This window comes from Hyperolius riggenbachi, chromosome 6, assembly GCF_040937935.1.
Source record: "Hyperolius riggenbachi isolate aHypRig1 chromosome 6, aHypRig1.pri, whole genome shotgun sequence".
NCBI classification, from domain to species: Eukaryota; Metazoa; Chordata; class Amphibia; order Anura; family Hyperoliidae; genus Hyperolius; species Hyperolius riggenbachi.
Genome location: NC_090651.1, coordinates 272,764,923 through 272,788,674, shown reverse-complemented (window position 1 = coordinate 272,788,674; position 23,752 = coordinate 272,764,923). Strand labels below are relative to the sequence as shown.

Here is a 23,752-nt window from a genome sequence, read left to right as displayed (position 1 = left end):
CCCTAGCTGCCCACACTCATCCATCTCATATCTCTTTGGACCTGCTGCTGAAGCACCGACCTCCAATTAAAAATTCTCCTTCTCAATGCTGTTCATGGACTGCCCTCCAACCCTCTCCTATATCCCTAGCATGCTCCCATGTACAGTTCCTAATTCCCTTGGATACTTCCGTCACGCCATAAACTATGTCACCTTGTGAATAAGATTCAGATGAGGTCAATGTCACCGTTCCTCTTTGGGAATTTCTGTGCCATTTACCCTTGAAATCCCCCACAGTATTACTAAATGTTTCATGTTCCTCAAACTCCCACCATAGAAAAAAGTAATAAATATGAATAAAGGTAAGGAAATGAAAAAAACAAATTCAGCTGTTTAACCCTTTCCAATCCTATATTGGACTATGTCCAGCATTTTCCCTTATAGCAACAATATTGGACATAGTCCGAAAATGTGGCTGCCGCTAGATGACGCTGTTGCACATAAACTCTTAGGCCTCGTTCACATCATTTAGCGCAGATGGCTGTGCGATTGGAACGCAACGCGTCCGATCGCACGCCATCTGCGCTCCTATGCGCTGCGCTGCAGATCCCATTCATTACAATGAATGGGATCTGCGCTGCGATTCCCAAAAATGCGTGCAGCACGCGATAGCGCAATCGCGCTGCCACGCAGCGCATATGATGGGAACGGTAGAAGGGCTGTCTATGCCCTTCTACCGTTCTTGCGTGTCGCACACTATACGCGCTGCCAAAATGCGGACGGCAGCGCGTATAGTCTGAACGAGGCCTTACCGCCGACCATCTACCCTGCTGCTGTGTGTCCGATATCTCCCCCGCCACATTTTGATTGAATGTAGGGATAGGGTGCAAAATGGTATCCCCCTAGGTGGATTAAAGTGTTGGACTTTGAACCCCTACAGCAAAAACGAGTGGCGCTTAGTAACAAAATGACACTGATGCTTCTTCATGGGGGCGGAGCTGATGCTGATTCCCTCCCCTGATGCCGGGTCACCTCTTGCTCTAGTGTGAGCAGGTACATTAATGGGCAATGCACAAAGTCTTCTGTGTTGCACGTCTGCACTTTTTGCAATAAACATTGTGAAAAATCCTGGTTGTCTGGGGCCTAGAACTGCATTTTGTTAGAATGACAGCAAGAAGTCGAAACTCCTGCCTCTATACCATCACCACCTCCATAAGGTAGTCAGGGAGCATCTAGGAGGGTCAAGACAGCCATTCTTTATGGCACAGCCCAGCCCACCTCCTTCCTCTGCTGAGAAATTCACTTTTTATGTCCAAAGCTGTACAGATGTGCACAGTCTTAACCCTCTGTCCCTGCTCAGTGTGCAACAAAAACAAACCCTCCCACTCTCTCCTAAGTGTCTTTATAAAAGTAATAAATAATAGTGTAGTGACAAATTGCTTCTTATTGCAGGCAGAAAGATGAAGGTAGACCGCACTCCTGTGGTACACAATGTGATGTGCCTGGTCGCTGTGTCTTACAGCACCAGGGGCCTAATCAACGTAGAAAGAGAGTGAGACCGGCACCATCTGAAAAGTATTTAAGCTCTTTATTTATAGACATACAGACACAGACATGTTGCTAAATAGCATCGGAGGTGACCCTCCTTTATCAAGCTATGTCAGTGTCTTACCCAAATAGCATCATCATCATCAACCTTATATACACTCCCTATTCATACCCCGTCGTTCTAATGCATCAATCTGCGCTCCAAGAAAGAAAAACTTTATTTGGCTGCAGGGCAATTATTTTCCTGCCACTGGGGAAGTGTGCTTTCTGCAGAGTGGGCAGCAGGTAGCTTTCATTTTCCTGCCACTGGGGAAGTGTGCTTTCTCCAGCCTGCAGGCTCAGCAGGGTATGCAGAGTTGGCAGCAGGGAGCTTTCATAGTTACCTGTCCGGGCAGCTGGATCGGCTTTTTCTTCCTCCACTGCGGCGGTGATGATCCCAACATGTATTCTCTGTTTCAATCATGATATGACGAGTTACCGGGATCCAAGAGACCATATCAGCATTACAGCACCATCCGGTGGTGGAAGAGAGATGATAGCCACTACTAGGGGGCGTTGCAATGCTGACAAGGTTTCCTGGATCCTAATCACATATCATATCATATCATGTGATTGGATGTGATCGTGACCTAGAAGACCTGCCGGAAGTTCAGAACCGCTGGTGGAGTAGTAGAAAAAGCCGTTCAGTACAAGTAACTATAAGGCCTTGTTCACAACATAAATCGCAAGCGTGAGTGCTTGCATTTTGCATTTTTGTGCGCTGTTTTTTTAGCGCCTTCCGACACTTGCCTGCGCATTAGGGATTTTTTGTAAAGCGCTTTTTAAAGCCCTTTTGCAGAGCGATTCGTTTTTCACTTCCTGACGCCAGGAAGTGAACTCTTTCACCCGGAAATTAATACAATGTATTTATTCATGAAAGTGCTGAGTAAATCGCTATAAAAGCTAAAAAGCGCTTTTTCAAGTGCTTTACAATTTCCCTATACCTTCCATTGAGCCAAATCGCCCTGAAAATGGTTCAGGCAGCGAATCGAACCGCTCATATGTGAACACTCTCATAGGGAATCATTGCACAGGAGCTTTTAGAATCGCTGGCGCTTTTAAAAAAAACGCTCTAGGTGTGAACAAGCACTAAGGGCATTTGTGGGTGTTTTTTGAGTGCGGGTGATTTCAGAAATCGCCCTAAAAGCGCTTGTGCAATGATTGCCTATGAGAGTGTTCACATACGAGCGGTTCGATTCTGATCCGCTCACCAAAGCGCTGCCTGTACCATTTTCAGGGCATTTTGCCTGTGATGGAAGGTATAGGGAAATCGCAAAGTGCTTGAAAAAGCGCTTTGTATAGCGATTCCCCAAGCGCTTTGAATAAATACATTGTATTTATTCATTTCTGGGTACAAGTAAAACAAAAAAACCCGCTTTCTCAGCGCTTCGAAAAGCGCTTAGAAAGCATAGAGAAAGGTGATTTTAACCATTTAAGCCGCCTGAATGCGATTGTCACGTCCAGGCTGCTGCTGCTGTGCTGCTGCGCCCTCCCGTGCTGCCCCCCGTTAGCCCAGAGATTAATGAATGGGAAAAAGTTCCCATTCATTGATCTAGGTCCCCGGTAGAAAGACAAACGGCTTCTCATCAGAAGCCGCCGTCTTTCTGACAAAAAAAAAAGTTTCCCGTCCTCCATATGCTTCCTGGAAGCGAGCACTTCACTTCCAGGGCTAAAAAAAAGGAAAAATGCACTGTGGCCATCTTGTGGCCAAATAGTAAAACTACATCTACATACATTTTTTTTTATAAAATAAACCCACATTATTACATTTAAAATTAACTGTTTACCTCCCACACCAAAAATTACCCAAATAAATTTTTTAATGACAAAAAAAAAAATACAATAAAAAAAAAACATACTGTAAATAGTTACCTAAGGGTCTGAACTTTTTTAATATGCATGTGAAGAGGGTATATTCTGAACATTTTTTAAATTATAAGCTTGTAAATCGTGATGGACACAAAACTGAAAAAATGCACCTTTATTTCCAAATAAAATATTGGCACCATACATTGTAATCGGGACAAATGGGCAAATAAAATACATAGGTTTTAATTCTGGTAGCATGTATTATTTTAAAGCTATAATGGCTGAAAACTGAGAAATGATGAATTTTTTTCCTTAATATTCCTGTGAAAATGCATTTAGAAAAAAATTATTCTTAGCGAAATGTACCACCCAAAGAAAGCCTAATTGGTGTCGGAAAAAACAACATATAGTTCAATTAATTGTGACAATTAGTGATAAAGTTGTTGGCGAATGAATGGGAGGTGAAAATTGCTCTGATGCATTGGGCTCGATTCACAAAAGCGTGATAACTGCTATCACAGCAGTTATTACGCGATCTGCCATGCACGCCGGTTTGCGCGTAAAGGATTACTCCGCGTGATAAATTAATGTTTGCGCGTGATCACCCGCGTGATACGGTCCATTCAAAAAACTCTAATAGTTTTCTCCTGTGCGATTTGATCTGCAACAATTGCTCTACCTTTTAAATGAACAGAGGATATGAGACTAGGGCAGGGGTAAGGAACCTATGGCTCTGGAGCCAGATGTGGCTCTTTTGATGGCTGCATCTGGATCACAGACAAATCAGTAGCGGTTGATTTATTAAGCTACATTGATCAAGCAGCGCAGCTTAGTGTGTCAACGCAAGTACAATTTTCAAAGTAGGCATGCTACTGCTGTAGCATGCACTACTAATTTATTCACACTGCCCTCAAAACCAATGGCAGTTGTCCAATTGTCCCACTCTGGACCCTGTCCGGTCCAGTGACTTTAGAATGAGATCCCGCACTTTGATTGGCCCAATAGGCTGCGACAGGCAGCTTATTGGGCCAATGTGACGGTATCTCGTCCTACAAAGTGAATCAGCTAGATAATTGTACAAGTTGTTAGTCTGTATTTCTCCTGTCTGGCTCTCAGGGAAATTACTGATGTTGCTGAAACCCAAGAGAAGCTGAAGATCTGACACTTCTGCTGCCGGGCGGATCAGCTGTATACACATCACAATAGCAACTGTTCCAGTTTGAAATATATTGTATGGCTCTCAAATGGTAGGGTTTGTTAGATGCATTTTGTTTCACCAGGCTCTGATTCATTTACATCAAAGTCACAATTATCTGGAACTCATGCGACCGGAAGTCTCAACTAAACGGCATGCCTCTGGGATAACGGGGACTTTGCTTTTGAGGCTTTTTAAATACTTACCAAGCCTCCAGCGATGACTAGCAGCCTTTCTGAATCACCTAGCTGGATCCTAACGGCAACTAGCATCCGTGCACGCAAGTCGACACATCACATGATCTAAGATGGATCAGCTGATACGCCGGATTTCATGCACTGGGGAAGTCGGAAAGTCACTAGGAGCCTTCTAGGAGTGATTCAGAAAGGCTATCAGACATCACTGGATGCCAGTAAGTTTTCTTTTTTTTGGGGGGGGGGGACTGTGAATTTTAGGCCAGTTGCTCAAGCAACGAGCAAGCGCATTTATCCAGCATCAGGCGATCCCTGCCGGTGCCCGATACTCGGGACTCTGCTATATTAGGGTTTATCTTTCAATATTCTAATGACCCTTAAAGGGAACCAGAGAGGATGCAATATACATACCTGGGGCTTCCTCCAGCCCCATACGCACGGATCGCTCCCACGCCGCACTCCTCCGCTGCCTGCATCAGCCGCCACCGGGTCCCGTCATTGTCGCGAGTCGGCAAGTCGGCCGGTGGACGCGGCCAATTCTCCGCATCACAGGGTGCTCTCCCCATACAGATACGCATGTGGCTGTTAACTGCGCAGCCGCATGCGTACATGTATGGAGGGAGCCCCTGTGATGCGGACAATTGGCCGTGTCCGCCGGAAGTGACGGGTCCGGTACCGGCAGATCCAGGAAGCTGAGGCGTGGGAGCGATTCAGGCTTATGGGGCTGGAAGAAGCCCCAGGTATGTATAAAATCTTTTTCTTTTTTCACCCCCCCCCCCCCCCCCCCCCGTTCCTCTCTGGTTCCCTTTAAGTGAATATAAAGATTAATGGAGAGAACGAGTGCCTGACTGACAGCTCCAGAGAACACGGAGTCCCTACCAGAGGCAATAGAATGGGAACACTTTACCTGTAAGAAACTCTTCATCATTAGCAACAAAGTAGTGAGATTTAAAAGCAAATAATTTTAATTCACAACATGATACAAAGTCCTCAAAAAAGGCAGAAAAGATAATTTTAATGATTTAATAGAGAACAATGTTATTTCATGCACCCATGAGTTCTCTGTTAAAGAAAAGCTACAATTTGTATTATGTATTTAGAAACAGCTGTCAAGCCTGTACGTGGTACCTCTCACATGTTTGACTACTGTTTTGGTCACAGAAGGAAATTTAAGAAGACAAATGGTTCCCTGTTGTTTACAAAGCACTACAGCACAAAGAGCATGTGATTAGTGATCATTGTGACTACCTATCCTAAATCATAAAATGCTAGAGTATCTGCATCCTCCTGCATCCATGTCAGGGCTGATACACACCGAAAATTGCAGCCAAATCACAACAATTTTGCTAAATTTGGGTTTGCGATTCTAATTCAAGTGAATGAAAACCGCTGCATAATTATTGCATGCAGAGTTTTTAAAACAACGAATGCAGCACAAAAGCAGCGTAAGTGGATTAGCCCATAGTGTGCACTGTTGTGTGCATACGGGGCCTGCACTCCATGGTGGTAGATCCGCTGGCAGCGCAGTATGTCAGACAGTGGCAGTGACTGGCACTTGGTGTGCAGAGGATGTGGGGTGGGCAGGGAAGAGCTCCCAAGAAGCCAGCAGCTGTCCGTGACAGCGACTGGTTGCGGGAATGCTGGGTGTGCAGAGGATGTGTGGGCAGTGGAGATAAGATACAATTATTTCATTAGTTTATTTTAACCTCGGGTGTCCTTCAAAAATATTTATTAGAATGTTATGATTCTGATAATGACAACATCTTCAGTGGCACTGCACAAATAAAGATTCTACAAACATGTCACCTGTATTAACAAGGGTGGTATGAATATTAGAGTTGTAAATTAGAATATCCAGTTAGGTCCATAATATTTGGACAGACTTTTTTTTTGTATGCCTTCTTTGTTTTCTAATTTTGTTTCGGTACATTACCTCAATGAATTTTAAATGAAACCACTCAGATCCAGGTGAAGTGCAGACTTTCAGCTTTAATTCAGTGGGTTTAACAAAACCCTTCATCTCAGGGGCAAAACAGGAATTGGAAAATTGACTTAACGGCTATTTCTTGGGCAACTGTGGGCAAGTCTGTCATTATGCCATAATCAATGAAGCAGATATAAGCAGTGCTGCTCAAATCCGGATCCGGGAGGCATCCGGATAGTTCTATCTGGATATCTCCCAGTTACCTGTGTGGGGTGGGGTCAATCTTACCTGTCTGACGTCTTCTTCGGTCTGTCCCTAGGCGCCTCCCACAATGCGGTTCAAGCGGCGGTCACGTGATTACAAACACTTCCTCCTTCTGGGTTGAAGGAGGAAGTGTTTGTAATCACTTGACGCGCATGGAGCGCATCGTGGGAGGCGCCGAGGGACTTACGAAGAAGACGTCAGACAGGTAAGATTGACCCCACCCCGTACAGGTTTACTAGGAGATATCCGAATAGCAACTATCCGGGTATCTCCCCGTATTTGAGCAGCACTGGATAAAAGGCCTGGAGTTGATTTGAGATTTGTAGTACTTGCATGTGGAAAATTTTGCTGTGAACAGACAACATTCGGTCAAAGAAGCACTCCTTACAGGTGAATGAAGCCATTATTTAAAGCAAACCTGAACAGAAAATTAAAAGGCAAGATAAACATACACATGTCATACTTGCCTCCCGTGCAGTCTGCTCATCAATTTATTTTTCCTCTCCTGTGTCCTGTTTGTCCACAGTGATAAATGGAGTTCTCTGTCCTCCATTTTGAAAATGGACGTTACCCCATAACATAACATAAATACTAAATAATAATAATAATAACAGCTTCCTGGTCAGCACACTGAGCCATAGGGAAACATGGACATTACCTTGCTCATCAGTTGTCCTTACAGTTATAACTGACAGCAACTGATAGATTTCAGTTTGGACAAAATCTTGTCAGAACTGGAAGTAATCGTCGTAAGAATGTTTATTGAAGATTTTCTTCTTTAACTTTCCACTCCATCTCTGTTTTTATGTCCTCATGCACTGTAGAATGATTGCTTTGTAGAATGATTCTTATCATGACAAAGGTAGGTACACAAAAACATTATTTATGCTTTGGCTGGTGCAATGGTTAAAGTGGACCCAAATAAAAAATACAAGATTTCAGAAATAAAATCTAATTTCTAACTTATAATAATAAATAGCAGACTTTTTTTCAGCTGCATGATGACAAATATAAAATATTATACTTTTATTGGAGGAACCCCTTCCTTTCTTTCATATTGCCGGGACAGAATCCGGTAGACTGGTGGAGGAGATAAAAAACAAAACACAGGCTGCTACTGATGATGTCACAGGGGAGGTGATCGCAGCATGTGTGAGATTTCACATAGACGACGCCCTTGTGAGGGAGGGTAGCTGAAGACAAACCTCCTACTAAGCTCAGAAGTAATGGCTGCCACCTGTATAACCCTATTTATGAAAAGAGGAGGGTGAAAAGCATGCACTGAAATGCTTGTAGGCTTGAAGGAGTGTTTATTTATCTTTGTATGTGTCAGAGTGGTGCAACTAAATATTTTGAATAAAAAAAGTATTTGGTTCCGCTTTAAGGGCTCTGCCTCTGACACAGGAGACCTGGGTTCAAATCTCGGCTCTGCCTTTTCAGTAAGCCATCACTTATTCAGTAGGAGACCTTAGGCAAGTCTCCCTAACACTGCTACTGCCTATAGAGCGTGCCCTAGTGGCTGCAGCTCTGGCGCTTTGAGTCCGCCAGGAGAAAAGTGTGATATAATGTTATTTGTCTTGTTTATTACATTATTGATAAATCATATGCGGCAACTTCAGACGGCTGCTGATTCTTTCTTGTGTAAATCAAGATTTTATTAATTGAATCACAGACAAACACTCTTTTGCTCCAACTGCTGGTGAGTTACACTGCATACTGGATATAATTATACTCATTTATTAAACAAGTGCATCGTACTATAGGTGGCCACACACAATACAATATAATAATCCAATTTTACTGCAATTCGATAAAAACGATCAGTTGTACAGAAAAATCATGTCAAAATGTTAATTTCCTACTGTATAGATGCAAGCAATTTTTACAATAATTTGCAATAATTTTTATTTATAATGGTAGGCTAATTGAACACGTGTGTGGTACATTGGTCGGGTTTTTTAAAGTGTTACAATCAATCTGAAAAATGTATTTCAGAAATAATCAGAAATTTAAAAAATTGTATGGTGTGGCCATCTTAACACTAAGCATATACCTTGTCATACACCCATCACTGAATATGCAATGGGGAAAAAAAAGCAAAAGCAAAATCACCACGGTAACTTTGAGCACATGACCATATGGGTTATACCAATTCTCTATATAGTCCACAGAAGATAGATGCACTTCTTGAATTTTTTCATTGGCTTCTTCATTCATTCAAAGCTCCCAAATCCAGGTTGGCACACCTTCCAAAAGGTGGCCACACACGCTACCATAAAATGATCTGATTTTACAGCAATTCGATAAATATGATCAGATCTCCTGAAAAAATTTAAAGCTTTTTTTTAATTCGACTGAAAAATCCGATCGGATTTCCTGTTTTTTTTATTTTTATCAATCCGAAATGCTAGAAATTAATCTTCAATTTATCTAAAGATTTCATGGTGTGTGTTAGATGGTCAATTTATTAATATACACACCCTAGCAATTTTCAAAGAGTTTCCAATCATTTTATGATAATTGGGGAAAAATTAAACATAGGTGTGTGTGTGGTACATTGGTCATAATTTTGAAATGTTACAATCAGTCAGAAAAAATGTATTGTAATTCTCGAATTGAACAGATATTTAAAAAATTGAATGGTGTGTGGCCACCTTTACTCTCATCATCAGTGGTAAACCTGCAACCACGTACTGCTTCTTTAAGTGGGCCGTAAGTTGTGGCCAGGGTTGGCCCATTCACACTGGAGAGATTTCCACAGATTTTGGAATTGCGGGTGACCGCTAGCGCTTTAAAAAGCGCTAGGGTACTTGAAAATATATGGCAGTAATCTCACTGCAGTGATCACCGGCAATTCGGCATTTGCATGCAAAGCTTTTTTTGCGATTTTAGAGCAATCGCGATTGAAATGTAAAAAAAAGCGACTCACAATCGCTCAAACACAAAATTGTCCCCCCAAAAAATATGCAAAAAAATACCAGTTGACAAACGCTAGCACTTTCGAGAGCGTTTTGCGATCACCAGTAAGAACGGGGCCTAAGGTGGATGTGTAAACACTGCAGCTGTTACATGTTTTCCACCACTGTGGATGCTGCATGGGGCTGTGCATTGATCTGGTGCAGCAGGACTGATTTCGACGGCACTCCCCTTTATTTGTAGTAAGTAGCAGTTTTCAGTTCCTCTGTCAGCACAATATGCTCTGCCGAATGAAACCTAACTGATTTGCATTGTCCAAAAATGGGGCGATCCAGCAGTGGAGCACCCAGACTTGCCTTGGCTTCATCTACAGACATGGGAGAGCACTGCACTGTGCTTGTTTGTACTACCCATAAGCCATTGTGCACATGCAGTTTTATGAACACATGTTTCTGCAGTGGCTACCAGATTTCAGTTTCAGGACCCCGGTATGAGATATTAACAAGAGTCACCAATTGTCTCCTAACTTTTTTCCACGCCTGTGATAAAAGTCACCTAAAGCCATCGTTTGTGATCACTCCAGGTTCAGTTTATCCTGGATATGTTCAGTTTTCTGCCGAGCATCCTACTGTGGGCGATGTGGGAGATCTAGCATAAGGCGTCCTGCTGCAACTTGCAGATTGGTCTACAGTAGTGGTTATCCAATCGGAGCACACCTGTACTCATATATTCATATTGGATTTTCACCTGAAATTATCACAGTAATTTCAAATGGCTTTCACACCAAGCAATCTGAACACTGCTGGCACATTCTAGATGATATCAGTATTACAGCGCTGGACAAGGTCGTGGGACAAAAGCACTGAAAGAAGGGAAAACAATATATACTGGGTGGCCCAAAAGTTAGATACCCCTAGAATGTAAACAAATCCAACAGAGAGAAGGAGTATTCTGGATGAAAAAGGCTGGTGAATGAGAGAGGTGAAAGGCGAGTAGCACGCAAAGTCCGCAGCAACAGAAGGGAAACAACACAACAAATTACAGCTAAATTCAATGCAGGTTCATTGCAAAGCTTATCCCAATGCACAACAAGACGGACTTTGCAAAGGATGGGCTTTAGCAGCAGAAGATCATCAAGAGTGCCTTTGGTATTAGTGCTGCTCAAATCTAAAACCAGGAGGGAGACATCCGGATAGGAGCTATCCGGATATCTCCCAGTAAACCTGTGCGGGGGGGGGGGGGGCAATCTTACCTGTCTGAGGTCTTCTTCTTCCGTCCCTCGGCGCCTCCCACTATGCGCTCCAAGCAGTTTCGGATTTGAGCAGCTCTATTTGGTATCATAGAAAAAGATTGCTGTTGTGGGCCCTTGCCACCGTGATTGATCGGTCTTAAACTGGTAAGAGGAATGTCAATCAGTGTTTAACCTTTTTCCATGGCCAGCTCAGGGCCCTGACCTCAATTCTATTGAGAATTTGTTGGACGAAGTCGAAAAGGTCACTTCGAAGCTTGGAAATGCCACCATCCAATCTGACCCAACTTAAAGCTGCCAGCATGGGCCAACATTCCTCAACAGCCATATCAGCATCTTGTTGAGTCCATGTCAAAAAGAATATTGGCTGTGATCAGAGCTAAATGTGGACCAACTCGTTAATAGAGGGTGTCTCTAATTTTTTGGCCACTCAGTGTAGAAGAGCGGAGTACAAATTTAGCCTGGATTTATCAGTACAGATCTGGAACATAATACACAGGTAGCTATAAGTACTAAACAGCTGGAAGAACGGATACTGAACCGATACGAAAAACGAAGTGCAATTGTGTCAGTTTACAAGGACATGAGGAAGGTCGCAGTGGGTAGTCCACACATACTGAAGGACAGAGACAAACTATTCAATATACCCTGTAGCACATGCAGGAAGATCAAAGTGACAGCAGATACAAACATCAAAGCAGCTGCTAGTCAATAAACCAAAGCCGCTGCCACTGGTGCAAATGGCGTGATGGCAGCTTGCATATGTACAGGTATCCCACAAGGTGGCAATTCTATGCTACTGTGCAGGTGTGAGGCATTCTGTATCTGCTCAGTGGGGCTGTGCTGCTTCACAGAAAGGTGCAGGGTCGTGAACTTCCACAGGACCCCAGTGCTGGATCAGTGGTCTCGAGGAGGACAAGGGAAGCCTTTAGAGGTATCAGAGATTTCCCTCTACCGAGGTAAGTACCGTACTTGCCCACGTATAAGACGCTCCGCAATATAAAACACACCTAGGTTTGGCGGGCAAACCAGGGAAACAAATAGGAAATAAATAAATGTCCCCAGTGTGTCCCCTTCTGTCCCCAGTGTGTCCCCTTCTGTCCCCCGTATGCGTTCCCTGGTCCCCCTGTGTGTCCACTCCCTGTCCGCTCCAACCATGTGTGCCCCCCCCATATATAATCTAGCAATGTAGCCGGAGTGTCTCTCACCTAATCCATGGTTCTCATGCACTGCTCCTCTAATGCTGGCTTCTGCTGATGACGCAATCAGCAGAAGCCATCACTAGGGAGAGCAGCGCAGAAGAGGAGAGTCCTGTGATCCCCGCGGGAGCCATGGATTAGGTGAGAGACGCTCCCACTACACTGCTAATTATACCCGGGGGGGAGACATGGGGGAAATGGACACACACAGGGGGGGCCGGATAAACACACGGGGGAGATAGAGGCACACAATGGACAATGCAGAGAGTCCCCAACATTGCAGCGGGTTGGTGGTTCTTATCAGCAGGCGTTTGTAGGTCGAGGATTCCCTGCATTCACTGTATAAGACGCAGCGGGCCATATGCAATTCTCTTTTTCTCCTGATGGTGCCCATACATGGTACAATTTTTCATATTTTTTCGATTAGATAATTTGGTACGATTATTCCGTTACATCATATATAAACATTTTTCCAACATGTCCGATTGCAAAAACGGGATAATCATTGTTTTTTTCTTGATCGAAAATAAAGATTCTTTTTGACTTTCATTCAATTCGATCTTTTTGGTCAAATAAATGGGAAAATCAAACGTTTTTATTGTACTGTGTATGGGTACCATGAATTTTCTCCTAGCAAATAATTTGTCATCTTCAATTTAAAATCATTTGTTAGCACTTTACAATAGTAAAAGTACCAAAAAAAATAGGTGAAAATGTACTGTCAAAAGTATTTTTAGTATGTGTTTGCTTGTTGGTGGTTTAAAAGGTATTAAGAGAAAACTCAGGTGAAAAAGTGAATTGCATATGGGCCCGGGACTTTTTCTTCCCATTTTTTGGGGGGAAAAAGTGTGTCTTATACAGCGGCAAATACGTTATGTGACTTTCTCTCCTGTTAACCAATTCACCCCCAAGGGTTTTTACTCTAACGGACCAGAGCAATTTTCACTTGTCAGTGCTCTTACCTTTTATTCCCTAATAACTTTATTACTACTTATCACAAGAAAATGATCTATAGCTCGTTTTTTTCACCACCAATTAGGCTTTCTGTGGGCAGTACATTTTGCTAAGAATTTTTTTATCCTAAATGCGTTTTAATGGGAAAAAAACAAAAAAATGAAAAAAATAATTATTTCTCCGTTTTCAGCCATTATAGTTTTAAAATTAAACATTCTAGTGTGGTTAAAACAAACACATTTTATTTGCCCAGCTGTCCCGATTATTAAACCATTTAAATTATGTCCCCATCACAATGTATGGCGACAATATATTATTTTGAAATATAGGTGTTATTTTTCTGTTTTGTTTTTTTTTGTTCTGCCCATAATTACAAGCCCCTATATAATAAATTAAAATTAATTTTCCCCCATAAAATATAGATTAAAAAAAGCTGTCCCTAATGCAACTATTTATTTATTTATTTTAAGCTGATTTTTATTTACAAGTGGTTTTTTTTTTTTTGGGGGGGGGGGGGGAGGGTTGGAAACGTAATTTTATTAATTTTATTAATAGTGTGCATGTACTTGTAAATGTATGCGCTAGTGAACATTCTCCCGTATAGGAAGTGATCACTTTTTTTTTTTTTTTTTACACTTTATTAAACTGTAACAGTTCCTGTTTTTATGAATGGACGCGGCTGCTGTTTGCGGTCGCGTCCATTCACTCCAGGCAGTGCGATTGGGCAGAGGACCGCTCTGTCCTCTTCCCCAATCACTCAGCAGGGGATCCCGATGGTAATAGCGGCGGTAGCGGCGCGCACACGTGCGGAGCAGCGGCGGGAATGCGCGACGTATTAAAACGTCATGTTGCCATTAACAGGCAAAAGCATGACGTTTTAATACGATACATTGCCGTTAAATGGTTAAAGTCACAGGTTTGCTTTAACCACTTCATTACTGAGGGTTTTTTTCCACTTATGGACCAGAGCAATTTTCACATTTCAACGCTTCTTTCTTTCATTTACCAATAACTTTATCACTACTTATCCCAAGAAAATGATCTATAACTTGTTTATTTTGCCACCAATTAGGATTTCTTGGGGTGGTGCATTTTCCTAAGAATTATTTTACTCCAAATGCATTTTAACAGGAATAATAAAAAAGTGAAAAAATGTATTAATTCTCAGCTTTCAGCCATTATGGTTTTAAAATAAAACGTGCTGCTGCGGACAAAACCCACACATCCTGGCTGGGATCTGAACCCTGCTGACCCTAGCACTACTTTACCTAAAAAGCTAAGTGTTTGTTTAGCTTTGTCTACATTATGTTTAGAAACCAGAAAACACTTGGTGTACAAATTAAAGAAAAAAAAAGGGTAGTAAGAGCAATCAAGAAGGGGCGGATACTTTTTCATATCACTGCAGGTGGCCAATGGATGTATAATACACGTGCTACGTGCTATCACAGAAATTAATGTATTATTTTCCTATTCTTAAAGGAAACCCAAGGTGAAAATAAACTGATGAGATAAACAATTATATCTATCCTCCTACTCCTAAAAATAACCTTTTTTTTATATCCCTGTTTTATATTATATTTGAATCTACTGTTTAAGTTTTTACTGTTTCATTGTCTCTGCTCAATGACACGAGGATCGGAGGGACATGGCGAGGGCACCGGACAGCTGCAGGGGGCTATTGGAAGCCCTAGGTGAGTAAAAGTTGTTTTTTTTTCCTGACTTAAAGGGAACCAGAGAGGAAGCATATCTAAAAAATGAAAAAGCAGTTATACATACCTGGGGCTTCCTGCAGCCCCATACGCGCTGATCGATCCCACGTCGCCGTCCACCGCTGCCCGCAACTACGAGAACGAACTCTCGTCATTGACGACATCGGAGCCGGGCTGCGCAGAAGAAGTGCGCCCTCTACTTATCTCTCCATACACTACTGCAGAGATACGCAGAGAGCGCACCTCTGCTACGCTTAGACTGGCTCTGACTGACGGATCAGCGCGGAGCCGGTTCTCATAGCTGCGGGCACAGGAGGACGGCGGCGTGGGATCGATCAGCCCGTATGGGGCTAGAGGAAGCCCCAGGTATGTATAACTGCTTTATTGTTTCAGCTCTGATTCCCTTTAACCACTTGCCGACCGCCTACTTCATATTGGCGGCGGCAAAGTGGCAGCCCCAGGACCACGTAACGCAGATTGGCGTCAGGTCCTGGGGCACTCTCTGGCCGGGGATCGCGCGCTGGGATGCGCGCGCATCCACCGGCAATAGGCTCCGCCCACCCGCGACGTCAACCCGCCGGCCAATCGGAAGCGCCGGCGGGTTGTTAACCCGACGATCCCCGGATAGGAAGCGTATAATACGCTTTGTAATGTTTACAAAGTGTATTATACAGGCTGCCTCCTGCCCTGGTGGTCCAAGTGTCCGAGGGACCACCAGGGCAGGCTGCAGCCACCCTAGTCTGCACCCAAACACACTGATCTGCCCCCCCCCTGCCCCCTGATCGCCCACAGTACCTCTCAGACCCCCCCCTGCCCACCCCCCAGACCACCATTTGCACACAATCACCCCCCTAATCACCCATCAATCACTCCCTGTCACTATCTGTCAACGCTATTTTTTTTTTTAGTCCCTAAACTGCCCCCTGCTCCCTCCTGATCACCCCCCCACCCCTCAGATTCTCCCCAGACCCCCCCCCCCCCCTGTGTACTGTATGCATCTATCCCCCCTGATCACCTGTCAATCACCCGTCAATCACCCGTCAATCACCCCCTGTCACTGCCACCCATCAATCAGCCCCTAACCTGCCCCTTGCGGGCAATCTGATCACCCACCCACACCAATAGATCGCCCGCAGATCCGACATCAGATCACCTCCCAAATCCATCGTTTACATCTATTCTCTCCTCTAAACACCCACTAATTACCCATCAATCACCCATCAATCACCCCCTATCACCACCTGTCACTGTTACCCATCAGATTAGACCCTTGCAGGCACCCAATCGCCCGCCCACACGCTCAGATTGCCCTCAACCCCCCCCCCTTATCGATTCGCCAGTGCATTATTTACATCCGTTCTTCCCTGTAATAACCCACTGATCACCTGTCAATCACCCCCTGTCACTGCCACCCATCAATCAGCCCCTGTCACTGCCACCCATCAATCAGCCCCTAACCTGCCCCTTGCGGGCAATCTGATCACCCACCCACACCAATAAATCGCCCGCAGATCCGACATCAGATCACCTCCCAAATCCATCGTTTACATCTATTCTCTCCTCTAAACACCCACTAATTACCCATCAATCACCCATCAATCACCCCCTATCACCACCTGTCACTGTTACCCATCAGATTAGACCCTTGCGGGCACCCAATCGCCCGCCCACACGCTCAGATTGCCCTCAACCCCCCCCCTTATCGATTCGCCAGTGCATTATTTACATCCGTTCTTCCCTGTAATAACCCACTGATCACCTGTCAATCACCCCCTGTCACTGCCACCCATCAATCACCCCCTGTCACTGCCACCCATCAATCAGCCCCTAACCTGCCCCTTGCGGGCAATCTGATCACCCACCCACACCAATAGATCGCCCGCAGATCCGACATCAGATCACCTCCCAAATCCATCGTTTACATCTATTCTCTCCTCTAAACACCCACTAATTACCCATCAATCACCCATCAATCACCCCCTATCACCACCTGACACTGTTACCCATCAGATTAGACCCTTGCGGGCACCCAATCGCCCGCCCACACGCTCAGATTGCCCTCAAACCCCCCCCCCTTATCGATTCGCCAGTGCATTATTTACATCCGTTCTTCCCTGTAATAACCCACTGATCACCTGTCAATCACCCCCTGTCACTGCCACCCATCAATCACCCCCTGTCACTGCCACCCATCAATCAGCCCCTAACCTGCCCCTTGCGGGCAATCTGATCACCCACCCACACCAATAGATCGCCCGCAGATCCGACATCAGATCACCTCCCAAGTGCAGTGTTTACATCTCTTCTCTCCTCTAAACACCCACTAATTACCCATCAATCACCCCCTATCACCACCTGTCACTGTTACCCATCAGATTAGACCCTAATCTGCCCCTTGCGGGCACCTAATCACCCGCCCACACCTCAGAACGCCCTCAGACCCCAGCCCTGATCACCTCGCTAGTGCATTGCTTGCATCTATTTCCCCCCTCTAATCACACCTTGAGACACCCATAAATCACCTCCTGTCACCCCCTAGCACACCTACCCATCAGATCAGGCCCTAATTTGCCCCGTGTGGGCTCCTGATCACTCGGCCAAACCCTCAGATCCCCCTCAGACCCCCTTCCGATCACCTCCCCAGTGCATTGATTGCATCTATTTTCCCCTCTAACCGCCCCCTGAGACACCCATCAATCACCTCCTGTCACCCCCCTAGCACTCCTATCCATCAGATCAGGCCCAATTCATCCTGTCATCTAAGAGGCCACCCTGCTTATGACCGTTTCCACAAAATTTGCCCCCTCATAGACCACCTGTCATCAAAATTTGCAGATGCTTATACCCCTGAACAGTCATTTTGAGAAATTTGGTTTCCAGACTACTCACAGTTTTGGGCCCGTAAGATGCCAGGGCAGTATAGGAACCCCACAAGTGACCCCATTTTAGAAAGAAGACACCCCAAGGTATTCTGTTAGGTGTATGATGAGTTCATAGAAGATTTTATTTTTTGTCAAAAGTTAGCGGAAATTGGATTTTTATTGTTTTTTTCACAAAGTGTCATTTTTCACTAACTTGTGACAAAAAATAAAATCTTCTATGAACTCACCATATCCCTAACGGAATACCTTGGGGTGTCGTCTTTCTAAAATGGGGTCACTTGTGGGGTTCCTATACTGCCCTGGCATTTTAGGGGCCCTAAACCGTAGGGAGTAGTCTAGAAAACAAATGCCTCAAAATGACCTGTGAATAGGACGTTGGGCCCCTTAGCGCACCTAGGCTGCAAAAAAGTGTCACACATGTAGTATCGCCATACTCAGGAGAAGTAGTATAATGTGTTTTGTGGTGTATTTTTACACATACCCATGCTGGGTGGGAGAAATCTCTCTGTAAATGGACAATTGTGTGTAAAAAAAATCAAAAATGTGTCATTTACAGAGATATTTCTCCCACCCAGCATGGTTATATGTAAAAATACACCACAAAACACATTATACTACTTCTTCTGAGTACGGCGATACCACATGTGTGACACTTTTTTGCAGCCTAACTGTGCTAAGGGGCCCAAAGTCCAATGAGTACCTTTAGGATTTCACAGGTCATTTTGAGACATTTGGGTTCAAGACTACTCCTCACGGTTTAGGGCCCCTAAAATGCCAGGGCAGTATTGGAACCCCACAAATGACCCCATTCTAGAAAGAAGACACCCCAAGGTATTCCGTTAGGAGTATGGTGAGTTCATAGAAGATTTTATTTTTTGTCACAAGTTAGCGGAAATTGATATGTATTGTTTTTTTTTTTCACAAAGTGTCATTTTCCGCTAACTTGTGACAAAAAAAAAAATCTTCTATGAACTCACCATACCCCTAACGGAATACCTTGGGGTGTCTTCTTTCTAAAATGGGGTCACTTGTGGGGTTCCTATACTGCCCTGGCATTTTAGGGGCCCTAAACCGTGAGGAGTAGTCTAGAATCCAAATGCCTCAAAATGACCTGTGAATAGGACGTTAGGCCCCTTAGCGCACCTAGGTTGCAAAAAAGTGTCACACATGTGGTATCGCCGTACTCAGAAGAAGTAGTATAATGTGTTTTGAGGTGTATTTTTATACATACCCATGCTGGGTGGGAGAAATCTCTCTGTAAATGGACAATTGTGTGTAAAAAAAATCAAATAATTGTCATTTACAGAGATATTTCTCCCACCTAGCATCTGTATGTGTAAACATACACCCCAAAACACATTATACTACTTCTCCTGAGTACGGCGGTACCACATGTGTGGCACTTTTTTGCACCCTAAGTGCGCTAAGGGGCCCAAAGTCCAATGAGTACCTTTAGGATTTCACAGGTCATTTTGCGACATTTGGTTTCAAGACTACTCCTCACGGTTTAGGGCCCCTAAAATGCCAGGGCAGTATAGGAACCCCACAAATGACCCCATTTTAGAAAGAAGACACCCCAAGGTATTCCGTTAGGAGTATGGTGAGTTCATAGAAGATTTTATTTTTGTCACAAGTTAGCAGAAAATGACACTTTGTGAAAAAAAACAATTCAAATCAATTTCCGCTAACTTGTGACAAAAAAAAAAAAATCTTCTATGAACTCACCATCCTCCTAATGGAATACCTTGTGGTGTCTTCTTTCTAAAATGGGGTAATTTGTGGGATTCCTATACTGTCCTGGCATTTTAGGGGCCCTAAACCGTGAGGAGCAGTCTTGAAACGAAATTTCTCAAAATGACCTGTGAAATCCTAAAGGTACTCATTGGACTTTGGGCCCCTTAGCGCAGTTAGGGTGCAAAAAAGTGCCACACATGTGGTATCGCCGTACTCAGGAGAAGTAGTATAATGTGTTTTGGGGTGTATTTTTCCACATACCCATGCTGAGTGGGAGAAATATCTCTATAAATTGACAATTGTGTGTAAAAAAAATAAAACAATTGTCATTTACGGAGATATTTCTCCCACCCAGCATGGGTATGTGTAAAAATACACCCCAAAACACATTATACTACTTCTCCTGAGTACGGCAATACCACATGTGTGGCACTTTTTTGCAGCCTAACTGCGCTAAGGGGCCCAAAGTCCAATGAGCATCTTTAGGCTTTACAGGGGTGCTTACTGCCAGGACAGTGAACACACCCCACAAATGACCCCATTTTGGAAAGTAGACACTTCAAGGTATTCAGAGAGTAGCATAGTGAGTCCGTGGCAGATTTCATTTTTTTTTTTCGCAAGTTAGAAGAAATGGAAACTTTTTCTTTTTTTTTTTTTTGTTACAAAGTGTCATTTTCCGCTAACTTGTGACAAAAAATAAAATCTTCTATGAACTCACCATGCCTCTCACTGAATACTTTGGGATGTCTTCTTTCCAAAATGGGGTCATTTGGGGGGGATTTGTACTATCCTGGAATTTTAGCCCCTCATGAAACCTGACAGGTGCGCAGAAAAGTCAGAGATGCTTGAAAATGGGAAAATTCACTTTTGGCACCATAGTTTGTAAACGCTATAACTTTTACCCAATCCAATAAATATACACTGAATGTTTTTTTTTTTTTATCAAAGACATGTAGCAGAATAACTTTCGCGCTCAAATGTATAGGAAATTTTACTTTATTTGAAAAATGTCAGCACAGAAAGTTAAAAAAGTCATTTTTTTGACAAAATTCATGTCTTTTTTGATGAATATAATAAAAAGTAAAACTCGCAGCAGCAATCAAATAGCACCGAAAGAAAGCTGTATTAGTGACAAGAAAAGGAGGTAAAATTCATTTAGGTGGTAGGTTGTATGACTGAGCAATAAACCGTGAAAGCTGCAGTGGTCCGAATGGAAAAAAAGGCTCTGGTCCTTAAGGGGTTTTATGACTGCAGTCCTTAAGTGGTTAAGGATCACTTTAAACTTCAATAAAAATATTCTATTCTATTGACCCTTTTTATATCTTTCCTGCTTACAGAAGCCATTTACTGCCAGGAAAGTGTGTTATGGCTGTATTTCCTTATCAGTGAGGGTTACGCTATAGTCTGACCCAGTCCCGGCCTGGACAGAAACTGTCACTTGCATATCTGATGTTCAACCCTTCCAGGCAGAGAAAGAAAAAAAGGAACACAGCATAGTTATTTAACTGCTTGGCACATGCTTATCTTATCATGTCACGTCGCCTCATAATTCCTTTTATGCCTGTTACACACCATGCAATTTCCCATCAGATAGATGGGTCAAATTGATTATTTCTGACTGGTCCGATCTGATTTCCGATTGTATTCCTGATCAATTTGGTATAGAAGTGATCGGAAAATCGATCAGAAAAACAGTTGGAAATCAGATCGGACCTGTCGGCAATAATCAATTCGACCCATCTATCTGACAGGAAATGGCATGGTGTGTACCAGGCATAAGATACACAGCAATAAGGATAAAAATAGCGACAGTGTTGTTTTTTTTTGTATCCAACTACAGAAATGTTGCTAATGTCTGTCATGGCTATGAAACATACATACAGAGTGAAATAGCTGCATCCAGCTGCAGATTACAGCATACTCCTCTCCTATGATTCTTCCAGAACAAAAAGTGTACAAACATTGCTGGACGTAATCAATTATAAGAAAGCCAGAAATGGGACGTCATCAATCACAGGAATAAGGAGTACTGAGGCTCAAAGGAAAACGGTACACAAAGAGGATGACTTTTATTCCGACAGTAATAAGTACAATGCTGTGACGTTGGTACTCTGCTTGATTTCAGGGTTATTCAGGTTAACGCGCTCTCTGTACAAGCAATACATGCAATACCATCAATGCAAGCATTCCAGCTAGCTGATAAGAAAGACAGCATCCAAGGTATTGTGAGGCGGCCAGTATACCCCTGTGACAAATGACAAAACTGGCCTGGTGCTGACTCAGCCGACAATACTGCTTACATGCTACAATACTGCTTACATGCTGAGTCATTGACAGAGCAGAAAATCTGCTCAGAAAACAATGCATATTAAAGTAGCATATCCATGCATTTGAATGGGGGGATGGATGATCCAATTTAATATGAGTCTCTTATGCCTGCTTGTGTGCCAAGTGTCATGTATATAAGCCTGTCCGATGTGTTACCTCTGCAGCACCTCTGCAGTCTTCTTTGACAGTAACTTTGCCTGCTGTGTGCCTTACTAATATCACGTTCATCTATATATAGATTCCCAAAGTGCCCTTATCTGTATGGTGGAGCCTCCTCCTAGGCAACGCAGTGCACTATGTACAGAAACTGCAGGACAATGTAACTTTCCTCCTGTGTGATGGGGAATTGTTGCTAAGCAGTGGAGGAACATTCAGAGCTCGGAGAGGCAATCACTACTTCACTTACCCAGGATGGCGGGGAACAGCCATGAGTGGCGATCACATAGGACGTCGCGCAGCAGAGGGGACAGGTCTCGCAGCCACGGGGGTCCCTCAGGCATTTTCTAACGGGGAAGAGAAGAAGGTGACAAGGGAAAGTGCTGTGATGTGCTGGAGGGCAGAGAGAGCAGCCAGAGCATTACAGGGCGTGCAGAATAGAGATGGATAGATAGATAGATAGATATGCCGCCCCTATGTGACCTGGTGGTATTGCTTGTGATCCCCTGATCTAGCTGCACACCTGATGGGAGCCACTTACCAGCCTGTGTGTTTCCTGCTCTCCCCTTGTAGCCACAGCTTCGCTCTGCTCTCTCCCGTCCCCTCTCCCAGGCCGGCCGGCGGCACTATCTCAGCTGCTGCTCCTGGACCGCTTCCCATGTGCGGATCCACTTCTGCTGACTTCTCAGCACTGCAGCTTCTATGGGGGCGGGGCCACGCGCAAAAACCCCGCCCAGCACCAGCTGTCTGTAGCGTGCCCTGTATCCGCGTGCAGAGCGATTCCCCATCGCCGCGCGGCCAGCATATTGCAGTATTGCAGCTCGTCCGCCTTCCCCATGGCCAATACCTGCCGCTGTGCTGATTATCAGCGGAAAAAGTACAGCACAGCAGGCGTTTATTTCTCGTCCTGAGCGAACCTATGTGAGCGGGAGGCAGCAGAAGCCTGCTTATTACACACACATAGTGCTGTCCTGCAGAAGCCTGCCACTCACTATGCTGCCTGTCCTGCAGGAGTCTGCCACACGCACAATACTGTCCTGCAGAAGCCTGCCACACATTGCTGTCCTGCATAAGTCTGCCACACACACTGCTGTCCTGCATAAGTCTGCCACACACAATGATATCCTGCAGAAGTCTGCCACACACTGTGCTATCCTACAGAAGACTGCCACACACACTGCTGACCTGCAGAAGCCTGCCACACACACAATACTGTCCTGCAGAAGTCTGCCACACACAATGCTGTCATGCAGAAGTCTGCCTCTCAATATGCTTTCCTGTAGAAGCCTGTCACACACAGTGCTGTCCTGCAGAAGCCTGCCACACACTATGCTGTCCTGCAAAAGCCTGCTACACACTATGCTGCCTGTCCTGCAGAAGCCTGCCACACACACAGTGCTGTCCTGCATAAGTCTGCCACTCACTGTGCTGTCCTGCAGAAGTCTGCCACACACAATGATATCCTGCAGAAGTCTGCCACACACTGTGCTATCCTACAGAAGACTGCCACACACACTGCTGACCTGCAGAAGCCTGCCACACACACAATGCTGTCCTGCAGAAGCCTGCCACACACACAACACTGTCCTGCAGAAGACTGCCACACACTGCTGACCTGCAGAAGCCTGCCACACACACAATGCTGTCCTACAGAAGCCTGCTACTACACACAC

General features: G+C 44.3%; 1 protein-coding gene across 1 annotated transcript in view; it reads right to left on the bottom strand.

Moving 5' to 3' along the window:
• Positions 1-22,790, bottom strand: part of SCN4B (sodium voltage-gated channel beta subunit 4) — a 104,703-nt gene extending 81,913 nt beyond the window's left edge. Inside the window, exons 1-2 of the mRNA XM_068240873.1 lie at positions 22,621-22,790; positions 22,330-22,426 (exon numbers count right to left, since the gene is read on the bottom strand). Coding sequence (XP_068096974.1) covers positions 22,330-22,423 — 94 coding nt within the window. The 5' untranslated portion in view covers positions 22,424-22,426; positions 22,621-22,790. The remainder of the gene's footprint in view (positions 1-22,329; positions 22,427-22,620) is intronic.
• Between the last annotated feature and the right edge of the window lie 962 nt (positions 22,791-23,752).